The sequence below is a fragment of the Anopheles gambiae genome, chromosome 2 (genome assembly GCF_943734735.2).
Source record: "Anopheles gambiae chromosome 2, idAnoGambNW_F1_1, whole genome shotgun sequence".
NCBI classification, from domain to species: Eukaryota; Metazoa; Arthropoda; class Insecta; order Diptera; family Culicidae; genus Anopheles; species Anopheles gambiae.
In genome coordinates, this window is record NC_064601.1 from 115,629,585 (window position 1) to 115,657,105 (window position 27,521).

At 49.2% G+C, this 27,521-nt stretch overlaps 2 protein-coding genes across 8 annotated transcripts; both read right to left on the reverse strand.

The window, feature by feature from the left end:
- Positions 1-42: 42 nt before the first annotated feature.
- On the reverse strand, positions 43-27,478 carry LOC1269737 (SPARC-related modular calcium-binding protein 2). Of its 6 annotated transcripts, XM_061642875.1 has the most exons (12): positions 27,103-27,478; positions 22,624-23,116; positions 22,268-22,508; positions 4,788-4,944; positions 4,463-4,723; positions 3,991-4,196; positions 3,787-3,901; positions 2,872-3,270; positions 1,991-2,106; positions 1,642-1,913; positions 1,435-1,569; positions 43-1,362 (listed from the first exon to the last, which is right to left on the reverse strand). In XM_061642875.1, exons 3-12 carry the CDS (start codon positions 22,361-22,363, stop codon positions 1,092-1,094), a joined length of 2,028 nt encoding a protein of 675 aa, XP_061498859.1. In that variant the 5' UTR covers positions 22,364-22,508; positions 22,624-23,116; positions 27,103-27,478; the 3' UTR covers positions 43-1,091. The 6 variants fall into 6 exon arrangements, with proteins under 6 accessions (XP_061498859.1, XP_061498858.1, XP_061498860.1 ...); XM_061642874.1 differs by having other exon boundaries at positions 22,268-23,116; positions 27,303-27,478; XM_061642876.1 differs by having other exon boundaries at positions 2,872-2,964; positions 22,268-23,116.
- On the reverse strand, positions 5,442-11,168 carry LOC1269736 (dynein axonemal intermediate chain 7). Of its 2 annotated transcripts, XM_061642870.1 has the most exons (10): positions 10,587-11,168; positions 10,335-10,483; positions 9,722-9,997; positions 9,325-9,648; positions 9,061-9,239; positions 8,798-8,991; positions 8,404-8,727; positions 7,110-8,313; positions 6,521-6,998; positions 5,442-6,446 (listed from the first exon to the last, which is right to left on the reverse strand). In XM_061642870.1, exons 2-10 carry the CDS (start codon positions 10,335-10,337, stop codon positions 6,309-6,311), a joined length of 3,120 nt encoding a protein of 1,039 aa, XP_061498854.1. In that variant the 5' UTR covers positions 10,338-10,483; positions 10,587-11,168; the 3' UTR covers positions 5,442-6,308. The 2 variants fall into 2 exon arrangements, with proteins under 2 accessions (XP_061498854.1, XP_061498855.1); XM_061642871.1 differs by lacking the exon at positions 5,442-6,446 and having other exon boundaries at positions 6,862-6,998; positions 7,061-8,313.
- Positions 27,479-27,521: the final 43 nt, after the last annotated feature.

Consider the following 27,521-nt stretch of genomic DNA (forward strand, 5'->3'; position numbering starts at 1 on the left):
TCCTCCTACACCCTGTGACAGATGATAGAGCCTTAGGCGCACTAAGTTTAACTGACCGGCAGAAGCCATACTTATTATTTTCCATACAAAAGAGAAGAAGAAAAATAAACAATCTCATGCTTATTGCTTACATCGTCCTACAGGAGATAGAGAGAGAGAGATAAGTCTCCTCCCAAAAGCTGGCCGTACTGGTATTGTGATATGATGTACGCGCACTAACGCAGGCAATAGATAAATAGTGCTTTAGCGACAGATCTGTGACATTGAAATGGGAAGCGTCCCTCGTCCGGTACGTTAAATATGGTTTCTCTCTGTTTCTACTGCCTTGCCTTGTTCTTCTTACACTCTACTTAAACGTAATCCTAACAGTAATATGTTAAACCTGCGTATTAATCCTTCATTTGTCCTCTCTCCCTATTTCCGCGGTTTCGCTCCTCTATACCTGCCGTTTGAGGTAAAATCCATTTTGTCCACCTGTTTGCTGGTCTGGGTTTAGGTTAGGCTTGTACTTAAATATAAACGCAATAGAAATGAATAACATATATCACACGCACTTTTAGCAATTTCTCGCCGGCACTACCAAAAACCGCTCCACGCGCTACCAGATGGATGGGATCTCTGGTTTGAGTTACACATTACTTCCGATGCGTCCCATTTCGACCTCCATCTTGGAGCCTGCCTTTGCTGCCTATTTTTTTTTTCGATTGCTAATACTGATCTTCGCCTCAAACTGCGAAACAATTCAAACCAAACACCGCGGAAGATCACTGCCGATCAACGGATGTGTAGCGCCATACGGTCAACGATTACAAGGAAAGCTCGCTTTTTCTTCTATCACTGGATACAGCGGGTTTGGGGAGGGGGGTAGAGGGGTAGTAGTAGTAGTATAGGACATTGGTATCTGTGGATCACCACCACTACACGCGAATACTGAGTGGAGTGAAAATCGAACCAACATAATAAGCAAAATACGAACCCTTCCCTGTGTCGGCGGGCGGGAGGCATCCTTCAGGCCCGGGAAGATCGATGCGATATTTTAGGATTTAAGTCTCGCTTTACTAGATGCCGCGCTCACTCGTCTCGTGTCCTTTCTAGTCACTCTTCAGCACAAACTCCAACGGGTTCCTGCCCTTAAACTTTGAGCTGGTCGACGAGGAGCTACCGCTACTGCTGCTGCTACTACTGCTGCTGCTAGTGGGAGACTTTACCTCGGCCTGCACCAATGGAGCGCTCATGGCGGCCACATCCACGGAGCTGTTTCGCTTGCCATCCAAACAGCTCATCCACTCGGACAGTGTAATCTTCCGGTCACTGTTTACGTCACAGTAGCGAGGCATTTTCTTGCCACACTTGCGCAGTTGTCTGGAATGGGTGATGAGGGATGAGATGTTAGATATGTAAAGTGTTCCTGGTGATCTACTCTCAGCAACGTACCTAGTGGCGGTGACTAACTCACGGAACGCTTTCCACTCCTTCCGTTCGAGCTGCTTGTTTTGGTTCTTGTCCAGCAGCACAAAGCTCAAGATGGCAATCTTTTCCTCCTCCGTATTCCACACGGGAATGATTTTTCTGTAATCCGAAAGGAAGTGCGATGGTTTAAAGGCCATCCAATACCCCAAAGTCCCTCTCCGAAACACTTACCCAGCGAACGATGTGGTCACCTGTTTGCTCAGGAATGCCTTCAAGTCCTTCAAGAATTCCACCTTCTTCTCCTCCGGGCATCCTTTCATCGGTCGCGTCGACGATGCGTACTGGTCGCAGACAGGCTTTTCGTCCTTTGTAGAAGTGCCCGGGATGTTTTTGCCGGTGTCTTCGTTCACGCACCAACAGTAGCCAGTCGAACGGTAGCACTGCACACGTTGATACCGACCGTCCGGTGTACACTCTGGCACATACAACGCGTTGGTACCGTACTGCAACAGATCAGCACACAGGGGTAAAGAGGACTATTCAGCGCCTACTTACTTCACAACGCCTAGCAACCGCTTACCTTCTGTTCATCCAGCGCGTACTTGCGATCGCTCAAGCAGTCCGAGTCGGCCTCACTATCCTTAAATATGGCGTCATCCTCACCCTTGGGATCTACCATCGTTTTGCCCTGGAGCACTGGAGTTATCGGTAAACAAACAGCGGTGTGATTACTTCGAACTTCCAATGGCGTTTGACGCTCATGTAAGGAACGATAGGGGGGAAGTTGTACAAAGGGAAAGAATCGGAATATGGATGAATTTTGTACGCCACCAGAAGCGCAGTTTAGCCGAAACATTAGTAATGAATTTGGTTGAATGGTTGAAACACTGAGCTCTGGAGGTTTTGTTGAGAATTCATGTGCTGCAGACAGACCCGCTGGACAGCTGGCAGTTTGTGCAACTAAACCCACAACAATCCCTAAAGAGCTTTTTGTATTGTTGTTATAAAGCCAAAACCAGAGTTGTTGGAAGAAATTTTCTTAAGCTTAGAGGTTGATTCTGTTTTTTTTGGGGGGGGGGGGGGCTACACACGATCGTCGATTCTTACTGAGGTGCTGTGCAGTGTTGGCTTTGATACCAGTGTGTTTGTGCGATTTTGAGTGCCGGGTTAAGGTGAAGACCCGCAACAGTACTCTACGGTGCAATTTAGCCTAGTTTAATGTGTTGAGGGTACTCGCGCAATACTTGGTGCTGTTTTACACGATTTAAACATAAAGCAAAAACGTATTTCTTGAACAGAACATAAACGGATGTACCATCATCTTGGGCAGCAGCTTCAGCGATCCTTTTTGACACGTGTGTGTGTGATAAAGAGTTTGAGGGGCGGGGGGGGGGGGGAGATGGACAAAAGGGAAAGAGGGAGTGTGGAAAGAGGAGTGATCAGGGCAAAGTAGATACATACACAGGTATGGCTGCAATCCGTTAACGGGCAACGGCAATCCGTTCAGTAGTGCATTATCACTGTCGGGCAGTTCGTCCGAATCGTACTCATTCTCTGAATGATCGTCATCGTCATCGTCAGTGAAATCATTAGAGATATTCTGTGAGTCGTCGTCATCGTCGTCGTCGGCACGGAGAAAGTGACCACCACCGCCGGTGCCGCCGTTGACGTTGACGCTGCTACTGCCGCCGCCGCCTCCGCCTCCGATAGACCCACCACCCATACCACCGCGCGTGCTAGCATAGTGATGATGATGATGATGTTGATGCATATGGGGAACAGTGTAGTGTCCAGAGCCACCGGAAGAGGAACTAGAGATTGATGATGTTGATGATGATGATTGTGACGACGGGTTGTGAGCTAAAGGTGGTTTTTGTTATGAATAGAAGGATGTGAGGTGTTCAAGGGGAACCGAAACGAGGAAGGTAAAAGAACCAAGGAATAAACATGTGCATGAGATATGTGATGGTTCAAAAATTAGTGATACGATATGTGTGTGTGTATGTAGTGATATTATGTGAGAGAACGAAGAAAAATAGAACCACAATTAAATACCGCCAACGGGTTATTTACGCATGATGGTGGCCAATGTCCAAAAAGAACATTCCCACCGAGTATCTAATAAGCACACAGTAAGTGGATCTAGTATGCACAGAGCTTAATTACCGCTACACCCAAAGCTTACTGCGTCAGTCACTTCTGACGTTAGCGTCTGCTAGCACTAAGAAACAACAAACAGGTTAAATATTCCAACAAAACCAAGAATTTTGATCTCTACCCTCTAGTTACGGTGCGAGATAAGAGGACCCAAGAACCTGCTGGCGGGCGAGTCTACAGAAACGCACAAGGAAGGTAAGGCGGTCAAGAGTTACTCACGTGTGACGTCGTCTTTTGCCAAACAGTTGTACCATTCGTTACGCGACAGTCGTTCGTCCTGGTCGGCGTCACAGTTCTTACCGAACGATCTGCCACAGCGCTTTGGTTTGACGACCTACTCTCCCCCGAACCGAACCAATAGAAAGAGGAGAGAGATCCAGATTAATCTTCGTGTGGTGGCGCTCTCTCAACACTCCTTCTTACCTTCTTGATAAGACGCTTCATCGTACGGTACTCCGTCTTGTCCAGCAGATTGTTACCGTTCAGATCCATCACGCTAAACTTCCAGTCCAGGACGGTTTTTTCGTTGATTGGCCCCGTTAGGTTGTGCTGATGTACCCGGACGTGCTCGTTTTGGAACAGTTTCAGCAGGTTGGTGTTGAACACGGCCCGATCTAGTCCACTGCAACCTGCGCGCAAAACGGAAAGCAATGCATACTCTGATGTGTTTAAGCATGTAGGAAATAAGCGGAGCTATTTTTAGAACCCGAGTGAAAGGCGATTCCAATTCCAATTTGCATAATCCGGATCAATATTAAGGTTGCTTTCCGGAATTCGGGATTTGGGCAAATTGGGGAGGTGCTGGCACAAAAGGTTATTCTTGTTGTTAAATTGCTTTCACCTTACACAATTTCGGAAATACGTTCAAAAAACAGCCTGACAGCTCATGACTTACTGCGCTTGTTTCGGATCGGGTTGCGAGGCGACGATCGGCGCTGGTTCGATTTGCCCTTCTTCACGCAGATTGGCTTGCCGTGCTGGACCATCGTGTTCGGGAGCTGCTTGCCCTGCCCATTAACGCACCAGCAACCGCCACCATCGATGCACTGGACCGGTGCGTACGTTCCATCCTCCCGGCAGCGCGGTACGTACTTCACCGTGTACGGTGAGGAGGCACGCTGCTGCAAGGCGTACGTACGCGAAGCAATGCACACATCTGTAGAGGAGTTGTAGTATTAAGATGAGCTACTGGATACTTCCCAACTAGTCACCGGACCGACCTTTGCATGATCCTCGATGCTTGAAGGCAACCTGATGTCCGCTGCACTGCGCCCGGATGAGATGGCAACGGGTCGGATAGGTCTTGTTGTCGCTTCCACACACCGGACGTCCCTTGCTTTCGTCACACTCGCCTCCCTTAGCTGCACATTCCGATATCTGGAATGATGGTAGGAAAATGTGTGTATTAGTTAATGATGTTTTATCTTCTTGCAACATTTTTCCCCGTCCCAAAGCCCCGTTTACATTGAATAGTTCATTCCAATAAGAATTGCATTCAAATGGTCCATTGCAGCGTTACACCTGGCCCTAGAGCCCGGGACTGGGCGCTACTAAAGGTGGAATAATTAACGGGTATGCGAGATTTTACGGCATTCTGAGCGTGTTACTACTCCGAACCACATGTCCGTCGGCTCAGCCGTGCGCGAAACGGACAGGGAAATAGGGTACATGCACTCCCCCAGTGGCAGTCGCGGCTCGTTTTGTGTCGTACGCAAAGCCGGCCGGCGCCAGCGTTATCGTTTTGTGTGCGCGCGCGAGTTCAAGAGGGCTGCTGCTGCTGCGGCTGTGGCTGCCCAGCCTGGCCTGGACGTTCCGCAATAAAAATAATATGTACGGCAAACCACTCCCCCCCCCCCCCCTTTATGCACCCCAAACATTCCCAGCTACCATTGGTTTGTTTCGTACGTTGTCCGTTAAGTTATGGGGGCCTCGTTAGTGATTATTAATTTTTGTGATTTTTTTCCTTTTATTTGTTTTGTTCCGCGACTACGCGGCTACGGGCGTCGTTGCCTTCAGGTTGGTCTATTTATTTTTCCACATCTCAATAATCTCCTCGGAGGCCACCGGTCACCAGTACCGACCAGTGCTGTTCCTATCAGCTGTTCGTGCTCCTCCTCGATCGGTACTTCCAACAGCTCTGCTGCTTCCGCGGGTACGATCGTGTTTGTGTGTATGATCGACCGCTGAAACGGCAACCCCTTTTTGCGCTATAATGGCTTGTTATAACCGATTACCGGCTTCTTTCACCCCCCCCTACAGCGCAACCGATGTTTGTTTTCGCTTGCATTACGCACTGTTTGTGTGAGTTTGTGTTTGCAAATACACAGTCACACTCACACTGTGCATACGATCGGTGGTGTACGACGGCAGTGGGTGCAGAACTGTCAGTAAATGGTTTTACGATCTTGTCCTATTAATTGAGTGACACTCGTTATTGAGATACAGTCGTAGTCTGCTGGTCCAGGGGAGTACCAGAGAAGGAGAGAGAGTGACGAGGAAAACTACCCGAAAGCAATTTGAATACGATAAAAGCGATTCACGCCGGTAACATTGTTGCTCGTTAGTGCGTACTAAATAAGGTTCGCTGCTTAACACTCGTTGGCGTCGAATGCGCCACAATCACACAGCAGAATGTGAGATAATGGTCGGAACACGACAGCAACAAAAAACACTAGGCAGTGGCAAGGAGATCGAAATAGCCAACTTTTATTGCTCTTAATAGTAAATAAACTGCAGCGCCACTAGGAGAAGCTGAGTGGTCTGACGGACTTGAGCAGCTGGGTCACATTCTCGCGCAGTATCGGGCTCATCTTCTCCTGCTTGATCCTGGAGGACGGTTGCGACTGATCGCGCCCCAGATGATAAAGATCGGCATAATGCTGCAAGTGCAAAGAGAGGTGTATCTGTCACAATTGCACTCTGTCAGAGCACTGCGCCCCAACTATCTTCTTACATTCATCCCCTCGACTGGATTCGGATTAAACACCGGCGACACTTCCACCGTATCGATCACGGACGCCTTCAGCGGGGTGACGAGCAGCGTCGAGTGGTTCGGCAGCCGCCGATGTTCGACGATTTCGCGCATCAGCAACACACACATCCGACAGCCGGACAGCAGGTTCCAGCGCGACCAGGAGAAGTTGTGCGTCAGCGCTAGCAACCCAATGCAGTCGTACAGGTGCGACTCCATGATCGGGTTCTTCTCGCACGTTCCCTCGGTGTAGTTGAACGCGTCATCCTCCGGGAACAGATCGACTGCCGCTAGCCGGAGCGTTTTGATGAGCTTGCGCAGTGACATGGTGAGGCCGAGAATCTCCTGCAACGCTTGCGTAGGTCCGCCTTGCAGTGAGTTGACACGGAAACCGGCTTCCGTAATGGTCATCTCCGTGCTAACTACCGATGCGGTGAGCGAGAAGGTGACCGTACCGGGGCTGGAATTGATGGAAATATGTTACAAGGGCTGCTCTAAGTCGGCTCCAAACAAAGACTGAACTGAAGCATTCAAACAAAGCATTCAAAACTAGGACACAAATTGGAGGTACTTCTTTATGTCTGGCTTCAGCTCCCAGGACTGGTACGGTACGTTGCTGTACCGATTCGCGGCAAATGCAAACGAACCGAGCCGTCCCACGCGGAACTGGATCGTAAGCTTGTCCTCGTTGAACTTCACGTCGTGCACGTCCCGGGTGGACCACTTGCCAATGTAGCGCTTGTCGTTCTCCACCATGCTGTAGTTGCCCACCTCCAGAATGTTGCCATAATCGACGTCCTCATCGTCCGAGTCGAATTTGCTCTTGGCCGGCTTCTTGCCCTTCTCGCCCTTCTCCCCACGAACGGTGCGCGTTTCGTCGGAACGAGCCACCTGCAACGACTGCTTGCCCGGTCCACCCGTCGGCCCACCCGCACCCAGCTCCTGCTCCAGCTTTGCCTGCAGCTTGGGCGATTTCGACTCCAGCAGCTCGTCCAAATCCTTCATAAAGCTGGAAAACATGTACACCTTCCGCTTCGTGCTGCGGTTCTGCACCACATCGTTGTCCGACTCGTCGTAATCGTCCAGATCGTCACTGTCCGACGTGCCCGCGTACGGATAGCACTGGCGGTTGCGCCGATCCAGCACCTTCAGTATGCGCAGCGGGTTGCGCGTCGCGTACAGAAAGTCCGGTATCTTCGTCTCATACACGATGCTGCCGAGCGAAACGTTCGACGGCATCTTGTGCAGACGGCGCTTCTGTTTGGACGATCGCTTCCCACCACCACTGCCGGCGACAGCGGTAGGCTGTGCTGCGCGCCGCTTGTCCTCCGCCACCGAGATCTTGATGCTGCAGCTGTCCGGCAGCTTGGGTATGACGAAGTCGGTCACAATCGCCCGCAGCGGGATGTGCTGCGGTACGTCCAGGATGTTGAAGTCCTCCACGTACTTGGTGCGCCGGTCGAGGTTGGAGCGTTCATTACGCTCCCTGGCCGCTTGCTGGGCCTTCTCCAGTCGATCCAGATACTTGGCGAAGTTTGGATCCGATTCGAGCGTTTCTTCCTTCAGCTCCCAGCGGCAGACGATCGGTGGCTCGAACCAGAACACATTCTCGGGCAGCAGCACCGAGACCAGCGCGAGTTTGTCTAGGTTTTCCTCCATCTGTTTGATTTCCGCCTCGATCTCCTCCGGAAGTCGTCGAACGCCCGGTTGCGGTGTTGGCGGTGGTCGGTAGGGTTGGTAGAACTTTTTGCGCTTTAGTTTACCCGGTTGAGGAACTATACCGTTGCGGGGGAAATGAGGGGAAGAGAAAGGTTGAGTCACACAGCAGACCTAGAGCACCTAGATCACGCGCTTCTACGATGTACCTGTTCGGAGCAGTGTCTTCTTTGCGATCTTCACATCCTGCATCGGTTGCTCGAGATAGTCGATGGCGTACACACCGGCCACAATCCGGTGACTACGCATGTTCACGTCATATTCACTCAAATTGAGCGTTTTAGCGCCCTTCTTCGTGCGTTCCTTCTTCATCAGCTCGTCGGCGTGCTCCGTGTAGATTTTGTCCACATCAATGTCCTGCGGTGTCTGGTCGTCCTCGTCCGAATCGGTCTTCTTCTCTTTGGGCTCTTCGTAGACAGCTTTCAGTATTTCCTTACGCTTCTTCCACTCAATGCGACTTATTATGCGTAAATCTGGGCAGACAATTTTTAGAGACGAGTTAATCCTCCATTGCAACTAACAACAGTAAACATCATTCTTTACCGGCTAAGTTCTCCTGTTTGTAGGGCATATCGTAGCTAGGGCAGTAGTCACTACAGTGATCATAACTGATCCAAAGTCCCCGGATCGCTGCCTTGTGGCACTTGACAGCCGCCGGCAGTGTCAGATGAAAACCAAGACTCGGGAAATCAATGCTCGTATGTTTACTGTCCTCTTTGGCTCGCTCTTTGGGATTGCTGAATAGAACACAGAAGCACAAAATCAGAATAGGATGTCCTACATTACCCCCTAAGTTCCATAGTTACAGCTGTGGTGTTGGCATATCGCGCAGCCCAAACAGATGCGTTTTGAAGACTGGCGATTCGAACTTGTGCGACACTTCCAGCAACCCGTTCAGCTCCATGTCTCGATTGATGTTGCTCAAGATCTTGTACGCAAACTCATCGATGTAATCGGCCAGAACGTTGCGAAACTCCATCTTCAACTGCAACGAAACGGGAGACACCAAAACGTACGTATGATCGCACTTGCTGATCCTCAGCATCCCCTCATGCCTCGCTCTTCCTAACCTCATTCAAATCTTCCACCATGGAGGGACGAACGTCCGAGTCGTGCAGTGCCTCATCGATTTCCTCCAGTATACCCAACACTTCCACCGCTTTGGCCGCATAGGTGTTGCCGATCTGGGGCTGCTGCAGCTTGAGACTCTCCATCGACAGATTCGCAACGTTCACGTTCTGCGTCAGGATGCTCTGCTCGTTCGTCTGCAGCAACCAATTGCGCTCCGCCTCGTTAGTGTCCCGGATGTTCTCGCACCAGATGTGCAGATATTTCCGCAGATCGGCCGGATCGAATGCGTTGGGTAAACCGTTGCAACGCATATACTGCTCCCACTGCAAGATGCACCGCCGGTTTAGTATCTGAAGAACTGAATTTCGAATCTTCCCTCTGCTTGTGTCTGCTCACCTCGCGTTCCTTCTTCGCATCGGCCAACACTTTTCGCACCTCCTCCCGTATGCTGGCCAGATAGGTGTAGCTTTCTTCCAGCTGCACCTTGCGCAGCTTGTTGGCCACTATCTCCTGAACCTGCTTGCGCTCGGCCTCCTCCTTCTCACGCACCTTACGCATCTTTTCTTCCTCCACCTTGCGCTGGCGCTCCTTTTCCAGCTCCATCCGGTGATGTTCGGCCTGTTCGGCCTCCAGCCGTGCACGTTCTTTCTTCGACATTTTCTTCTTGGGACTCTGCAGGTCCGGATAAAGCGTGGCAAAGGAAGAAGAAGAAAACAACCACACGTACACGCCCCAAACAACAAGACATCAAAGGTGTCAAGGTGTTGGAACGTTTGAAAGAATTAGGTTTTAAGCAAAGTGAGCTTATTTAATGAGCACAAGGCCAAGCACTCAACCAACCGATAATTGAGGAGGAGGGAGAGGAAGAGAACACACACACCCACACAAAAATTGAACTGTCAGGTATTGGGTTTAAAGAGGCTCCTAAAGCAAGAAGGACCTTCCAAGCCAACAAACGAAAGAGCACTCTAATACTGAGGAGACACAAACAATCGTTTCAAGCTACTACCATCGCTGTGATGTGCTAGAAGTGAACTAAATCGCGGTTGCATTCGATGTCCTATCGAGGTCCAGGCTTCCCGGCTCCTGCCCGGGTGGGTAGATGCAAGTAGAGCAGACCCTCCTGTCACACTCTTTCCTATAGGATGGGGCTGGAATCTAGGGGCAGATAGAGTTACATATTAGTGAGACACACGAACCAAAAAAAAAAGGCACACACTCTCACACAAACCCTATCCTACATAATGGAAATTATCCTTACGTTATATACTGGTTCGTCTGCTTTCACTGCCGCTGCTGGTGGCTTGACAGGCGCCACCGCCACACCACCGAGACAATAGCGGGCACAAGCTAATCATGCAAGCTCACTGACACTGACACTCAGCGGGTCCGCGCGCACGACCCGCACCACTTGCCATACCCGAACGACACACATTCACATTCGTGGCCATGCAAATTTTCTCCACTCTGCATGCCCCTCCTGTGCAAGGATTAATGAGACAACGGCGGACGATTTCCACCTCACCTGGAATTGGAAAATTGAAAGCCTCTGCCAGCAACCACCACCGCACAGCGAGTAAACAAACTAAACCGCGCACCTTCCGCGGTTTGTCCAGCCTGTTTTTCCGTCGCCTGGGCAACCGCTCGAAGCGCTAAGGTGCCCGCACACACGGGCGGTGGTAGTGCTTGGTGGTTTATTAATCGAACCCATTCGGTATCGCGCATCGAGTCGAAGCAAATCGATCTGCCATGGCAACGCCAGTAAATATAGTATGCGCTTTTCCATTCCATTAAACGGTCGCGAGATACGGGAAAAAGGCACGGCACGGTGCTACTGGACTGGGAAAGAGTAATTTTATTCCTGTGTTCACTGTGTTTCGCTAATAAAGTGGTCGTGCTTTTGGTCGGGTTTTCAGAAACATGGGTAGAAAGTCAATAACCCTAAACATGTGCTACGTATTCCCACCGTCTATCCCACGTGGGACAGTGTGTAAGAGAGAGAGAGAGAGTGAGAGAGAGAAGATGTTGCATTTATGTGTTTTTTAGTTCTAACTGCGTGTTCTTGTAAAACCAGCGTAGACTGGAAGAGAACATCGTAAAACCTTCCCCAACCCCCTTTCTGTCGGGGGAGGAAATAAAAGAAAACAAATCAAATTATCTTCCAAGTATCTTGTTGGCTCGAAATCGGACGAAGGGTTCGAGCAGAAATATAAAAAAAAACGCGAAGGTACGGAAGGCACATAATGTACAATGTTACAACTTTACGACGAAGCGTAAGTAAATGTTTAATAAATCAACCCAATCCTGGTATGGATGGGAAAGGCACACAACCAACCAGTATTTTATCAGCATTCAGAGCGAAAGGGCACGAAAACTGTCACTGTTTAGAACTTTTTTGGGCCAACAACACACTCTATCTTTTCACACTTGAACTAACATCCAGGAAAAGTTTGGCGACAGTTAAATGTGTTGATTATCGCCGTATTCTTACAATTCGTGTGCAGTTGAAGATTTCCGATAAGAAAAGATTAAATTATTGCACTATTTTCGCTTCTTATTAGATTCATACAGCATTGCTGGACTGCAACCAATGTGATTGATAAAAGTGATACAAAGAGATGCATTTTAATAATCAATTTCAATCGATAATTTATATTTATCACCCATTCAGTTTGAAGCCATACATTGGAATTAACCACATCAAAATCATCCATTCCTATTTGCAAGTACATTTATAGATCCCCCTCCCACCCCCACCATTTCCATTAATTATCGATTGCTTTCATAAATGGATTTTAAATACACATGAATATGCTAATTACTAACCCTTCAATTTTCAATCCCCCGTTCGTGTACGTCTCTCTCCCGCGCGCCCATTTGGCGCCCATTAAACTAACAAAGAACGCCTTCGATCACGCCCTTTCAGTGTAGGCACCTCGTTTATTATAGTCGAAACGGTGTAAAAAAAAATCAACCAACAACCACGCTTCCCCCCAACCCGTTAAGTACGTCGACACGCTGGAAATCTCTCAACCGCAGCGACCTTTCACTGGCCGTTCAGCGCACATTTGCGGTTTAGCCCACGACATTCGCGAAATGAAGGCAGCAAGACATTACGCAGGATTAGCGCTCCGCGCTGGTCCGTTTCATTCCCCTCGGATCGAATCGGTGGCGGCGACGACGACCACGACGACGACGAGATTGTTTGTTTTACAAGCTCCGGATAATGTTTTTAATTGCCGGGTCGGGTAATAATAATAAGAATCAATTTGCTTGTTTTACGAGTGCATTCAGCGGCATCGCGCGATGCGCCGGGTGGCTGGCGCCCCCTGCACCACTGTTCCACCCTCCACCTTCGCGCGAATAGGGTTGTCAAACTGTCGACAGGACAGGATAGTCTGATCCGAACGGGGGAAGGGAACTGCAGCACTACTTGCCAATAAACTCACCCTTTTTTTCTTACCCCCTTACAACGAACTACATTAAACAGATCAGCCCGTCCGATCGTCGGCAGCATCCCAGCATGCTCCAAACCCTTCCACGCGCCTGTTCACGATCACGGCGCGCAAGATGATTTGTGCACACGCCGTTCGGTAATCCCGGAACATTTCGCACTCGAGACACGGTCGGAGCGTCGGGGCGGTGGAGTGTTTGTTTCCTTTCCCCCTGCTGCTACATTTTCGCAAAAATCTTAACGCAAACAGTCACATCGATTGTTTACGCTTATGTATGTTTGTGGCCAATTTCTTGCCACTCACAAGGCATGGATGCATGGTTACACTCCGAATCTGTTCTGTTTTTTTTGTGTGTGCGCGCTTCTTTCATACTTCCTCTGCACACAGCGCGAAGGCGCCAGCTCTGCCAGTGGCCTCTGTGGTAATCTTGGGGCCGAAGCTCAAGCTACTCTACCGGACATTCCAATGCCTTTCTTTCGCCATGTCGCCATGAGACTCCCCGAACGACCGATACCCGACTTCTTCCTAATGGAGCCGTTGTCCAAACATGCAGTTAATTCCCACCTGATCTCTCTTGCTGTCCCTCTCTCTGTCGTGCTACGACTTTGTCTCAACGTTGTGTATTTTTTCTGCTGCTGCTGCTTGATTTACGAGCAAATTTGCATATGTTCCGCTGGCGCTAGCTGAATGCCGTTTGTTATTGCAGCACCTTTCCAAACCTCCACAGCAGCACACATCAAAGGCTTAGAGAGTAGACCCAGACAGGTTGCTGAATAGTTTCTGAAGGTTTTCCCCACAATCAATTTGCACCTCAAGAGGCGCCACCAAAATATAAAGAAAAGAAACGCACGCTCAAAATAGTTTCTCAATCATTAAATTACATGCCTCTTACTTCAATTAATCTTTAACCTTTGTCACAAAAAACGATCTTTAGGTGCACAGTGTTCACAGAATCTCTAACACGATGTGCAGATACAACACAATCTCCTCCAGATGGAGATGAAAGCATCTGCTGGAGCTTTCTGGAGCCCCAGGAAAAACGCGTCAGCGCCTTATCGTCAACATTTATGGATCCCTCGCCCAGCAGAAGATTGTCGCATGCAAATGATTATCCACCGACCGACGACCGACTGTTGGTTTTTAGGCACCCATTAGCATTGGCACCGCGATCGCATGTACGATCGTTAGCGTGTCACACAGATCGCGCACCGTGTGGTTTATTTATTTTTACGACCCCTTTTCCAACGCTTTTAGGAGTCGTCGTGTTTTGTTATTTTAGATCAGTTCCTTGGGATATCTTAAACCCCCCCCCCCCCCCCCTCTCCAAAGCATCCAGCATCCGTGGGGAACCGAGCCCGAGCATTAGACCCCAGCACGTGTGTGCTCAACTGCTACAGGATACAGGCGTTTGGCATGAATACCGGTTTACCACCAATGGGGGCTCCGCATCGTAGACGAGGTGAGATTTATAGGCGCCGTTAAAAAATTACCAACTTGCCAAACGGGGTCCGCGGACGAGCTGGACCCGTTGAGGTAATGGAGACGCAAACCTGACGATCGACGCTACCGTTTGACGCCACCATTTGACAGTGAGATGGATGGACGGCGAGCTCCGGAATCGCGTCAAACTGGTTGACCAGGACGAGACCCCTAAGGTTGACGATCGTCGAAACAAGATATCATCCCATCAAGTGGTGTGCCGTGTGGGGCAGATATGCAAATTTCATCCGGATTTTTAGTTTTTTTTAGGGGTTGTCCCAGTACCACCATAAGATCGACACGAAAAAGGAGTGGTGTTGACGTGTGGACACACTGGAGGAATTTCATTAGTTAAAATGGTTGTTTTGTTGTTTTTGACAGTTTGGTCGGTGTTTGTTCGATTGAAAAACAATATTGATCTTTCTATGACACGGTTCGGTAAGTGTGAGTGGTCGCGATGGGATCGCGATCGACCACGGTCTGCAATGTGTTTGATCGTATAACAAATTGTGAACCATTCACGCTGGTTAATTGATGCTGTTTACTTTAACGTCTGTTTCTCTTGACAAACAGCAAGTAACAAAACGATGATTGACAAGAATTGCCACCTTTGCTTTGCTGCGGGCGATTGTGGTCGAGTGATCTCATCTCTTTCATCCTCAGCTCACGCAGCTGAAAGAATTCCAGATTTTGAAAGCTCCCAATAATCATGTGGTGTTGCCATGTGTAAATTTGCACCCAGCAAACATCACCGACGAGAGGCAGAGAGAGAGAGAGAGAAAGAGAGAAGACTTCAAACAAATCTAGCATTCGGGGCAAGACTCCACTTTTTACAGCTCAATCAAACATCCTCCCATCCAGATATCCGGGATCAATTTGTGACTGTATGTGTGTGTGTGTTTGTGCCCGATCTTCGATCATTCCAAAGCCAACTGTCTGCAGCTCTTTAGAATAGGCGATGAAAGATGATGGATCACGCATCACCCTGTGATCCGGTCCGATGATAAATCAATTATTTTAATTGATAGCTCGAAACGTTCGACCGTTTAACGGTTGCGTTTGCGCGTCAGCCAGTTTAATTCCCCTATTGGCCAGCCCTGGGGAATCTCTGCGGGGTCCAGGGCCCGCGCTATTTGATTTGCATTCATCAGTCGCAAATCGTGCTCTCGAATTAATATTCTGATATGATACGCGCGAATGACTTTCGCGTGCTCCATAACAGCCATAACTCTTGCATCAATTAGCGCGCTCAAATCGTTTCGTGCGCCGTTGCTTTAGCTCTTCGTCTATTTACCGAAAGGGACCCAGCGTGCCAGCAGGCACCTTCGCCGAGCACATTCCCTGGACCCGGTGGACCCGGTGCAGCGACGCGGAAGTTTTCCGCGTGCTCGCAATCATTGAGCCGCGGACAGGGCCGATGATAAATAGATCTCCCTCGGTATGGGCTACGGGCTATGGGAGACGCCAGCGCTGGTCGACACTTAAGTGACAAACTGCCAACAAGCGATTAGGCGACACGCGATGATTGCTCCCCGCTCGAATCTCGATGATTTAAGCCGTGCAAGATTATTATGATTTATGTGCGTAAGCCGGTGTTCTAGCGGGAGATCTAGCGGGACATCCCTTCGTTAATGTCTTCCCTTATGGAACTCATGGGCTAGGTTACCTTAATCTGGAACATTCCTGCGGCAACCACGTTGAGGCTTAGAACGCTGCAGTCGTTCCTCAAAAACATGTTCTTTTTCTATCTCTCTCTCTTTAACCCTATGAAATACAGCTTTATTATGTTAAAAGTGGTCGTTAAAAACAGCCACGACATCTACAACGTATAAGGTTACGCAAAAACTAGATCCAACCGGAATTCTACCACTGCGAGCCTCGAGGTCAGCTCCCATTCCAACCTGATGAACCAGGATCGTGGAACAAGCAGCACGGTAAAGGCGTTTCTTGCTCATTTCCAAACAAAACCATCTTTTAGACCAAATTGATCGTTAGGAGCGATCACGCCGTCCACAACGATCGCATCTTTTCGCACTTTTTTTTTGCGTCCGGGCCGATTTTTGCTTTGGCCATCCAAACCCTTATCGTTGGCTTGTGATCTTTATGATTCATTTGCGAGTCGTTTGATAGTTTTCATAATGTGATTCAAATTTATGCAGCGCCAAAAACATCGAAACTGAAACCCTCATCGGCCTCCCCGCTTCCATTCCACCGACGGGCGAACCGAACCGGCAAGTTGGTGGGTTTGGTTTGGCGAATTCCAACATTCCAATGCTATGGGATGGGCGCTGTGTTAACACCAAACACGGATGCATCGCTTAAGCCGGTGCTTCACGAGATGGTAACGAAGAGATACGTCAGGCTGCAGCAGCAGCACCAGCACAGACACCTACTACTTCTGGTGACAGATAATGATGCAAAAATTATGAAAAAAAGGCTTTATGCACAATACCTTCGCGAGCTCAACCCAGCAACACAGCTCGTTTCGTTGGACTTACCTGCAAAAGAAAGGAACAGAAAAGATGAAGTCAGATAAAAAGATGGCAATGCTTGCGATACGAACTATTAAGCTTAACGATGAGCTCGTTGGGATGCTAGCAATGATTTTTATGTGCCCCGTCCTACGTCCGAATTAGAAGCAATCGCAACACAAAGTGCATGAAAGCCACGACGTTGTAACAATCCTTTACGACATACCATAAACATCATTTGGTCCAGTTTGATGGCGTGTTGACCCTTCGCGACAATGCGCTACCATGCGGCTCTTACGCGGAGACAGATGCCCTAACCTCCCTCTTGCCTCTTGGTTGCCTGGTCGCGGACGCTAATCTAATTTCTCTTCGCTACTCCAAAACCCATCAAGGGATACAGGTTATACAACCTTTCTCTACCCATTGTCCTTCCCTTCCCACGACAGCAGCATCAGCAGCAAAGGTAGGGTTCATCATCGAAATGGCGCACTTCAGCATCGTAAACCTCAATTCGCTTCAATCAAACTCAATTTCGTGGGTTGGCGAGACGACGTCAGCCTTCTTGCTCCTGCCCGCCGCGGGATGATCGTTTCTGTACGCGCTGCTAAAGGATCCGCCACGGATCCGATGTCCGAGTCTTGTGCGTCTTGCCATGCTGCGCAATAATTGTAACGCGTGAGAGCACGCATTGCAGCGCGCGTGTGCGTAAGCACTATAATGGCGCCTGGTTTGTTGGCGCTGCTTTTTTCCACTACTTTCGTTTGGACTTTCAAGTGAAGGGTTTTAACTTTTGGGAAGTGTCGACCTTAGCTCGTGAGGTGAACGACTTCCAGATTATCAAGCGAACAATCTTTCACCAAAATCTCCTCAACACGGCGGGACATGGACGTGGCAGACACCACGCGTCCCATCGGGGTCCATCATCTTGACGCGTGGACGGTGGATGGAAGTCGTCACACTTCATTACCCGTTGCTTATTGCTCTTTATTAATATTTTATGACAAAAGGAAATGTTTCGTTTAGTAACGTTTAATCTTACCCTCTGGTGCTGACGTTGCTGGTTTGAGCGATGCGGCCAGAAATTGGTCGTCGCGACGCATTACGTTCAGACAGTTCAGACCGGGGAATAGGGGGGAAAGTATTGAAATTGCCGAAATTTTATCCCATTTGTTTGCACAATTTGGCATACGCTTGCAGCTGCATTTGGTATTCGTAATCATGATCGTCTGGAGGAGATCCGTACACTAAACGGTATTTTGGATGTTCAATTTTGGCAATGTAAATCGGAGGAAGGGCACAAAGTCTACTTCCGATGTCTGTAGAATAAAGCCAGCAATATCTCAACTGACTCTGTCAGTTGCTTGTAAACAAAGGTAAACGCTGAGCCCATGTAGAGGCTTTACGACCTTTTAGACAACATCAGTACCTGCTAGAAGAGCTTCCCGGGGTTTCCATTCACATTCAAGCAAGCAAGTCCTCATCGTCCATATCCAGTCCAATTCCCGCAGGTTCCAATAAACAAAACCAAGGATGATTCCCTATGTTGCTCAGACTCCAGGTGGTGCTCAGACGCTAGACTGTATGTCTCTAAGTTGCATCGTTCAGCCAAGCACCTGGAACATACAATTTGCTGCCTAATTTCTATAGCTTTCGTTAAGATCTGGTTTATTGAACGAACACTCCCGTTCCGTGGTCGTCAACTATTTCATCTCAACGAGCTGACCTTCGTTTGCAACGCGCTTCACCTCTGTTTGACGCGTTGCCATCAGACGGCAGGCATGTGTTAAAGACATCCGGATGCGTCCGGACAGTTACCAGGCATCCACATTAGGCCCTGCAGACTGCACCAAGATCCCTCCGTTGGTGCCATTCTGTCTGGGATGGCTGTGTGTACGATGTAACGAAAGCCTCCACACGCACACACACGCACCTTTCACCTGACACATATATGTCTAAAACGCTGGGATGGCTCCCTCTCTCTTTTCCAAAGATCTCCAAAAGATCGTTCGTTCTTGTTTGTCTTCACGGGATGTTTATTTGTTTGTTTATTTATGGAAGCAGTAATGTTTTGTAAACATGCACCACAAGCAACTGTGTGCGATCGCGGGGGTGATCGTGGTGCACGGGCCACGAGCAGTCTGAGCCCGCGTGACTTGACAGCAGCCCTTCCTTCCTGCTGCGGCGATACCCACGCGTCATGCCGCCAACTGTCCCACTGGCTGGATCGATCACACGCGCCCAAACCCCTAGATACAAGACAGATCGTACCGGAGGCGTGCTCGCTCGTTGAGCACGAATAGAGCAATTATTTCTACGAGATTCGAGATTCGAGAAGTCAAACAGGGCAAACCTTCGGCTACAAAGCCTTTCCGTTGAGAGTCTGGCCTCCGCCGCGCACAGACGATCGATCGATCGTTCGAACGAATCGAACGAATCGAACAAATTATTGTCCAAATAAATCAAACCAACCCCGAAAGGCATCAACAACTGCCCACTAAGAAAGCGTTCGCATAAAGTATTCGTTTGCCGACCCGCCGACCATCCTTTTGCTTCTACCTTTTACGCCCATCCCATGCGCAAACCATCGCATCGGGTTTTGGGGTACATATATTCAACCAACGATATCGATGGTTTGGCTGAGAGGCATCAGCCTATGTACGAATAAAAAAAAGCACACACGCCCGAGTGGAAACACAAAAAGATCAACCTTTGTAAAAGTTTCACGATCAAATTCCAAACACCTCTTGGCTTTTCCCTCGACCTCAGTCAGTGTATAAAGCTCGAGCCGCGCAGGGATGGAGGATGGACGACGACGACGGTTGGCCGAAAGGGAAGAAGAAAATTGGTGTTAAACTATTCATCTTCGCTCCTTAGCTCCTTTTGCGTTTGTTGGTGCTGGTGATGCTGCTGCTGCTGCTGCTCTTCCATGCTTCCCGCACGACAAAGCGGTGTGTTCCTGCTCACACGGCACAAACGCGCAGCGAGAAGGGCGCAAACTTCAAAGCTTCCAAATCGCATCGCACCTCACCGCACATTCACCGCCGTGGTTGTGCTCTACGAGGCGAACGTTTTCCAAGACATCCCATTCTCGGGAAGTCTCCCTTTTTTTTTGCTTTGCTTGCCTGTTTGTCTGCTTGCCTGCTGCCCATAACATTAAAACGATCGAAAGCGATCGACTGATCGAGCGATGGGTTATTCGTATTGCTCTTTCTGCCCTTGTTATTGTTCCCTTTCGTTTCTTGGTTCGGTTTTGTTGTGTTTTTTTTCTCTCGTTCCATTTACAACCCACCACTAACAACAACAAGGGTATCCCTTGTCCCGGGAGACCGTCCGCCAGCCAGCCCGGGCACTCGAGTACATTATAGACCGTGGGCACCTCGACCCGGGCTCGATCGTGCCAGACAAACCGTCGCCACTCCCTGCTGGGCTGTGGCTCTGTGTGTTTGATCTTACTCACTACCTCCAGTTACCTCCAGTCTCCGAGCATTCCCGGAGCTCGGGGCCCATCGCGGCAACACGGCAGCCGTTTTACACAATCGCTCCCTATGTACAGCTACACCTTCCCTTTTTCTCGAGTGGTTCTTCTTCGCCAGTTCGCCTGTGCCGTGTGTCTGTTTCGGTGCTGAGGTAACAGAACAGAACAGAACGAAACGAAGAGCCCACTCGGGCAGGACCAGAGAGCAGGGGAATCATCTTTAGCGTGAAAGAACAAGCTGAAGTGGATCTTGTCATTTTGTTTTATGTGTAAGACAGCACAGCGGGGCAAGATAATGGATTTGAGAAAGACGTCCGAATGGCCCGGAGCTGATGTGAGCTCTTGTCGTAGGAGATTTGGAAATAATAGAGAAACCAAAGCCATTCCATCACCTGTAACAAGTGAACTAGGCATGACTTCTGGCTCATAAGCTACAATAGCTGCAGTACTTTGTGGTTCTCAAAACTGTTTTGACTACCATGAAACGGAAAGGCAAAAGAGCTTCTTGTTCTCGAAGCACACACACACACTCACACAGTGGTCAAAAAAGGTCATCGGAAATAAGCAGCACCAAACACGGATGATAAATGGCACGAGCGGAAGATCGTCTGTGCAGCAGCAATCGATAACGACGAAGATCAGCTGTACAGAAACAAAAAACACTCTCCTGCCAGCCACCGAGCCATTCTCCAAAAGCCATCGTTCCCAACCACGGCAGACACGGAGGCACCAAGACAAGAGACCACGAGCCCCCGAAAAGCAGTACAGAGGAGCATACAGCAGCCCGTAAGATGGCCATTTTAGTGCAAGCGAGGGCAAAGATTCTACCGGAAAGATAGAGCGAACAACACACCTTGGTAAGTGTCTTCTCACGTGAATCATTTGCCTGGTCGTTCTGCTTGACCATGAGAGGCACAAGATGAAGCGTGACCACTGGACCGGACACACACCGGACGAGGGAGAAGGGCAGAAGCGTACATAAAGTTTCCAAACAATTAAAGCACCTTCCTTGTAAGAAGAAGGTGCTCGGAGAAGGCAAAGGATATTCCGCTTGGAAATGGACATGGATGATGCTTTTCGGGTGATGATGATGATGGTACTTGAGTAATGCTTTCGAATGCCCTCAAGTGTCCTAAAGCCACCGTTGAGGGATAAAAAAACGGGGCAACAGCAAAGAGGAAACTCCAAAAACCCGTCCCGTGAAGATCCTCCGCGTTCTTGGGCTTCTTCTCTCCTGCGGAAAGACCATTATCCCAGACCGAAGGAACGTTCTCCAGACAGATTGACGCGTAGGATCGCCGCAGCCGAACCGAAGCATCCGAACCGAAGGGCCATGGGGTGTGTAAGGCTTTAATCATTCACCGAAGCCCCGCTTCCCGCAACATCACCATGCACCATTCCCCCCCCCCCCCCCCCCTAGGTGGATGAAGCAGCGTCCCGACACTACAAATTACAACAAGTTGCAACGCAAAACCAACCTTCCTACCCCAGGGCAACAACGTTAGTCGACGAAATGGAAGGTGATTTTGTTCCTTCACACACTTTTCAGGCCGCTTGTTTTGGGGCGGATTTTGATATCGTCCGTTTGGTGAAGGAATCTTCCACGTTTTTGCTGGTTTGAAACATCGAAAACAATCGATCGATCAATCGAGATCTGTTGCTGCTCTTTTAAGGCTCATTAGCTCGCTGTACGTGTGTGTGTGCTTGTGCAAAACGTGAAGATGATGGAAGGCTTGAAATCATGAAAATGTTGCAGCTAATGGCCACAAATGACTTCATTTTCCCATTCGCTGCGTTTATGAAACATGGAGTTAAAATAATAGCCATTTATCTTTTCAAGTAGGAGGCCTCGGAGTTGAAGCGGGCCGCCGCGGGTGGTGTTTTGCCTTGATAAGTGATGCTGCCGTGATCGGAGTGGATCGATTTCTGGAAATTGTAACGCCTGCGATATCTTCCAATTTCCAATCAATTCTGGATACCCGCCGTTCATTCGCCCCCTTCTGCCCAGACGGAAAAAGACACCCCAAAACCCCTGTCCCGCCCGCTTCCGGAATTTACTTACCGTGGGTTCCAATTTCGGTGGAATGGCCCCAGCCGTCTGCAGACTTCCAAGCAGTAGCAGCCCCACCGTCACACAGCAAACCGGTGCCAACCACATCGTTGGTCAATTGCGCTGACTTTACGATCGCGAAACGATCACCCTACCACACACTAGTTCTGCGAAGTCTGTTAGCTGCTCTTGATGGTTTAAAATCGCATTACACACACTAAAACACACAGACACAAAGACACTCTCCTGGCGCCTGGTTTCAGGTGCGCGGTGTAAGCAAGTAATTAAACACACTCAACCCGCTTGGAGGGACGCGTGCGCGCGATCATACAAAAAAATAATCCTCCGCAAGAGAAGTGTCGAATTACCACGTCTGATGGGTTTGTTTACAACGGTATGGGGAGAGTGATTCCAGGGATTCCGAACACGGTTTGTTTGCGGTTTTTCGTTTCGTGTCTGGCGCCACACCGAGTCAGCCGAATGGCGACACGTTTTCGTTAATCGAACCAAGTTGACCGAGGGTGATTTTTATACTCTTCTACACTTTTGCACCTTCACAGCACACTAACAACAGCACTCAGCATCGGGTACCGGGACATCAGGGGAAGTAACTCAAAAGCACCGAGCACCACAACTACACTTTCACACTGACACGATCTATCGCGGAACTGAGCTCTCCGACGGTCTATTGAAGAGGTGCATCAAATGGCTGAAAAGTTATTGCTTTCTGATACAAATTGACCTGATTTGATAATGCGTTGCTGTGTTGTCGATCCACTGTTCATTCACTAGCAGCAGCGATGATGATGATGTTGTGGTGTCCGGACATTAAACCGTGGTCAACTTGGCTTGCTCAAAGCTCTGAAATGAAGAAATAAAGCATCGCACACATTAGCCAACAGCCACTTGCAGCAATATCGAGGAAAGTTCATAAAACATGCAAACTGATCTCTATCGTAAACGTCGCCCCTTAACTGCCCCAACAGAACATCGTGTTCATCTACACGCTTTAATGGACTTGTTTTAATCGAGCTGAATGAATAACAAAAAACTGATTCAAGATCTCGGGTCTGCCCACAACCGAACCCCACAGTGCAGTTAACAGTACACACTTTATGGCTTTATTTGTCCTCCTGCCCCCATCCACATCCAGCGGCTAATTGCGGTTGACCTCACCACTCCCCAACGGTCAGATCCTCCCGTTCGGTCAGATTTGCATCAACCCTTGTGCATCAAAACGATCGCGCGTCTCCCGTTGGCGTTGCGTTCGGATGAGTTGTCGACATCAAGCGGCACCACATTCCACACTGCGCACAGCATCGGAATCGGCGAAGAACGAAGTTACCGCAGGCAAGGATCCGGTATCTGATAATACCGCTCAGCTCACCATCACAGGGGAAGCAACGCAATGAGAGTGAACACCATTTCAATTGCTTCAATTATCGCCACCGATCTGCACCAGGGAGGAGAGTGTGCTGGTGACTTTTTTTCCATTCGCCGATCGAAAGCAGAGATCGCAATGAGCGCAAATGAATATACAAATTCACCCCAACCCCAGAAGCCCCGAAGCGTCCAGAAGAAGGCACAGGCTGCCGAAAAGCTGTCAAAACGCAGCACGCGTAAACCAATTAAATGCAACAATATATATTTATACATCCAGTGTGCACTCTTTAGTCATCTGAATGCGACGATGACGAAGACGATCGTTCCGGAAAGCATCATACACGCGCGAGATGATGTCACCGCCGATCGCGATACGCATCGGTCACTTCAATTTGACCCTTTTTGAAAGCATACATCGCTCAAAGCAAAACTGCAGCAAGCTTCCCCTTTACTTTGACACTCCAATAACCGTGTAACCCGTCGATTGTGAAATGGACAACTGCATGGAGTATTGGCAGAGCGAACGATCCCGGTTCACTTAGAACGCGCCTCGTCACCGGCGAGGTCACGAGGCACGATCAAGCTGTCGTTTGGGTATGGGTTTTCGTTCCACAACTGTACGATCGAGTAAGTGTGAACCACTACATCTTGTGTAGCAGTGTACACGTCATCATAACTAAAGTGTTTTCGCAGTTCAAGATGAGCCACTCGAAACGATCGAGCTCATTATGCAAAAAGCACCACCACCACCACCACCACCACCACCCGTACGCACGCACGCGCACTCAGGCATCACGCATCGAACGCCGGGTCAAACGATGTGGCCCGCATCGTGTTCGAACCAGTTTTGGGAGGGTGATTTTTCGTAGCCAACTCACCAAAGTTCATGTAAAGTTCACGCCATTACGCCTGATGATGTCCCTTTCACCTTCAGGCAGGCAGGTTCATATGTTCCCATTTTTTTTTGTGTTCCCATTTTTTTTTGTGTTGGTTCCCGTTGCAAACTGCATCCCGTTGGACAGCTCTGTAAGATCATGATCGTATTTCTCCTTTGCATCTTGATTTCTCCAAGTCAACCATCAGTACATCTTTCATGTCACTTTCAGTGTCTCGAAGGCTCCGAAGGGGTTTCTTTGCCACACACAGAAGCTCAGCTTAGCACAAGCGCGACACAAGCGAACACTTAACCATGGTCGCGTTAAAGAAGCTGGCGATTATAAGGAAGCGACGAATTAAGACACTTGTGGCCATATCGAGACTATGCATCTCTTTATCACAAGCCTACACTGTCCAGATCTTTGTCGCTGCCGGGTCGAGAACAGGAGATGAAGTCATGCTGATCTGATTTGATATGATCTTGTGCGCTAGCTTGGCACTTCCTCTTGTAGACTAAGATCTAGAGTTTTACACACAACAAGACAGTGTTGAATATTTATTGCCTCTTCAGCCCCAAATTCTCATTGAATGTGGGTGTTTATGAAACGGTCCCGCTCTAACTATCCCACAAAAGCCTTTTTTTAAATGATCCGATCGGATCTTATCTTGTCCATCACGGCTGTCCAAACAAGTGGCCCCATAATATCGCGTAGTTTATCGCCTACCATCCGCCTACCACTATCGGCAGGTTCGGGCCCGGAGACCCGGACTCCCGAAACGAATTCCATCACGCTCATGATGATGATGATGATCGCTGACGGTGACACCGAAAAACAGGACACGGTGCGAACGCACCAGGTTCCGGTCTACCCCAAACTGCGGGAAGGAGTTCTAATTTATGATGGCTTAATTTTCAGCTTGTTAACGGCCCAATTAGCACCGACTTCGCCTTGTGACCAAGCAGAACCACCAACGCGCGCGCGTCCGATCGGTGGTGATCTCTGCTGTTCAAAATTAAATTAAAGAAATACAAATCTACCCCAAATTACCCCTCGGGGTAGCCTTTTCGACCTCGAAACCGGCATTCCTTGCTGGGAGGAAGGGAACGGAGAAACGATTTTTTCTCCTTCGGGACGCCTTCGACCGTCTCGAGGCGTGAATTTCGACGGCATCACAAAACCGCTGCACTGCAAACATGGGGAGATAAGCGGTTTTAGAAGGAAACGCGGTTGTAGCATTTCCTCGGGCGATTTAGGACCACGTCCAACCACGGGGGGAAACGAGGCGGAAGAAGGGTGACTGAATGATGGTTTGCACCGCCGACAAGGCATAGCGAGTGCGACCAGTGTGCAAAAGATTTTAAGCATAAACTATTTAAAAAAACACACTCACACTCACACCGCAAAACGGAGCGCAAACGGAGAGGAACCAACCAACGAAAAAAAAACGACACCCTACATCTTATGTTTCCCCTTGTTTCCCTTTGCACGTTCCCGTTTTCCTGGTCCGGAAGGGAGAAGCTCCATCCCGCCTCGTGCAGTGGAGCAGCGGGAAGCTGTGTGTGAGTAGCAGAGAGGCAGAAAAAGCTCACAGCAAAAAAAAAGGTTTTTAATTTTTGCGACCGCAGCCTTTCCGCCGTGGCCGTACGACGTGCGAAACGGGGGGCCCCTGGGCACAACGAGGGGTGGGCACATTCCAAAATCTTGTTCTGGCGAACTTTTCCTCGTCTGTTCGTTTCGCATGCTTGACGCTTGACGGTGATAAATAATCCGTGGAGAGAGAATGAAAGCACACACACACACACACACAGAGGAAACACACTGGACTGCACTTGGGCCAGTTGGGCCTGCTGAAGGCATGGTGAACTGAAGTTGGTGGCATCAAAAAAACCGCAACACCAAAATGTGGCAAAAATGTTAATGCCCGCGCACACGTTCCGTTCACGTTTTGCACTCTCTTTTTGTATTCTCCACCCCCCGGGTTGACACCCTCCCTTTCTTCCTTCGGTGGTGGTAATGGGTGGGAGGCTAACGAGGTAGTCCTACCAAATTAGGTTTCAAATTTTATCGCCCCTATAGTGGGAAGAAAATAATCCAATTAAAACTGGACCCTTTTGGGCAATGGGCGAGGAGGGAGGCAGCAGTGCACATTTGGTGCATTCATCATGCGAAAATCTCTGTTGTGGCTCCGGGGCTTGGGGCTGATTACTCCAATCGATAGAGGAAGCTCGATCATCTCAATCGATCAAGTACGAGCTGAAGCCAATAGCGAGTGGTGGAAGTAATTGGCATTTGATTTTCATTACCAACCTTAATGCCTTTTCGAGCTTCGATGGGATTCCATTTTTAGCCACAACGGTTCAACCATAATTGAGCTTCTCGTACCAATGCTGTACGACTTACCAACGGTTAATAACAAGTTAATAAGCGATTTTATGAAGTCCCCCTTTTTGTTTGGTTTAGATCGTGACCAAATCACCTCCTAAAACGACACCATCACCAACTTCAACCCGGCACGGATCTATCGATCAATCGCTCGATCGAATCGAATGGATTGTCTAATGTCACTTGTCACACACTCACACTCACCCCGATGAATGCACTTTTTACGAAGTTTTTTTTTTTGTAGCACCAATCTGCCCGGGTAATTGGATCCGCAGGTGTCCAATCCGAGATGAATTATATGTTATGCAACGATGCTGCCGGTGCGATGAGTGCGTCTTTTGAATGCAGTCGTCCCTTGTTGCTGCTGCAAAGATTTCACCGCAAACGCCGGATTTATCACTAACCCTGATTTCTTAAGCACACACAGAGCACCGATCGTCACGATCGCCCGTGGCACAGTGCGGTGCAGTGCTGTGTTGTGTGGCGGCAAAGGCGAGACGAGCAAACGGCAAAACCACGACGACCGGGAGAGCTACGAAAATCACGTCCGCACCGTTCGGCGGTTGAGATTGGGTTTGTCTTGGCTATGCTGCGTTTGGCTATGCTCGAGCATCCATCTCCGC

Excerpts from the sequence above, each read along its gene's own strand:
- LOC1269736 (XM_061642870.1), bottom strand. Across the intron at positions 8,992-9,060 it reads GATATGCCAACACCACAGCT|CAATCCCAAAGAGCGAGCCA; the intron begins GTAACTATGGAA and ends TGTTCTATTCAG. Across the intron at positions 8,314-8,403 it reads GAAGACACTGCTCCGAACAG|TTCCTCAACCGGGTAAACTA; the intron begins GTACATCGTAGA and ends GCAACGGTATAG.
- LOC1269737 (XM_061642874.1), bottom strand. The coding sequence starts at position 22,363 with ATGTGGTTGGCACCGGTTTGCTGTGTGACGGTGGGGCTGCTACTGCTT. Across the intron at positions 4,945-22,267 it reads CACCGAAATTGGAACCCACG|ATATCGGAATGTGCAGCTAA; the intron begins GTAAGTAAATTC and ends CCATCATTCCAG. Across the intron at positions 2,107-2,871 it reads CGGATTGCAGCCATACCTGT|TGCTCCAGGGCAAAACGATG; the intron begins GTATGTATCTAC and ends CGATAACTCCAG.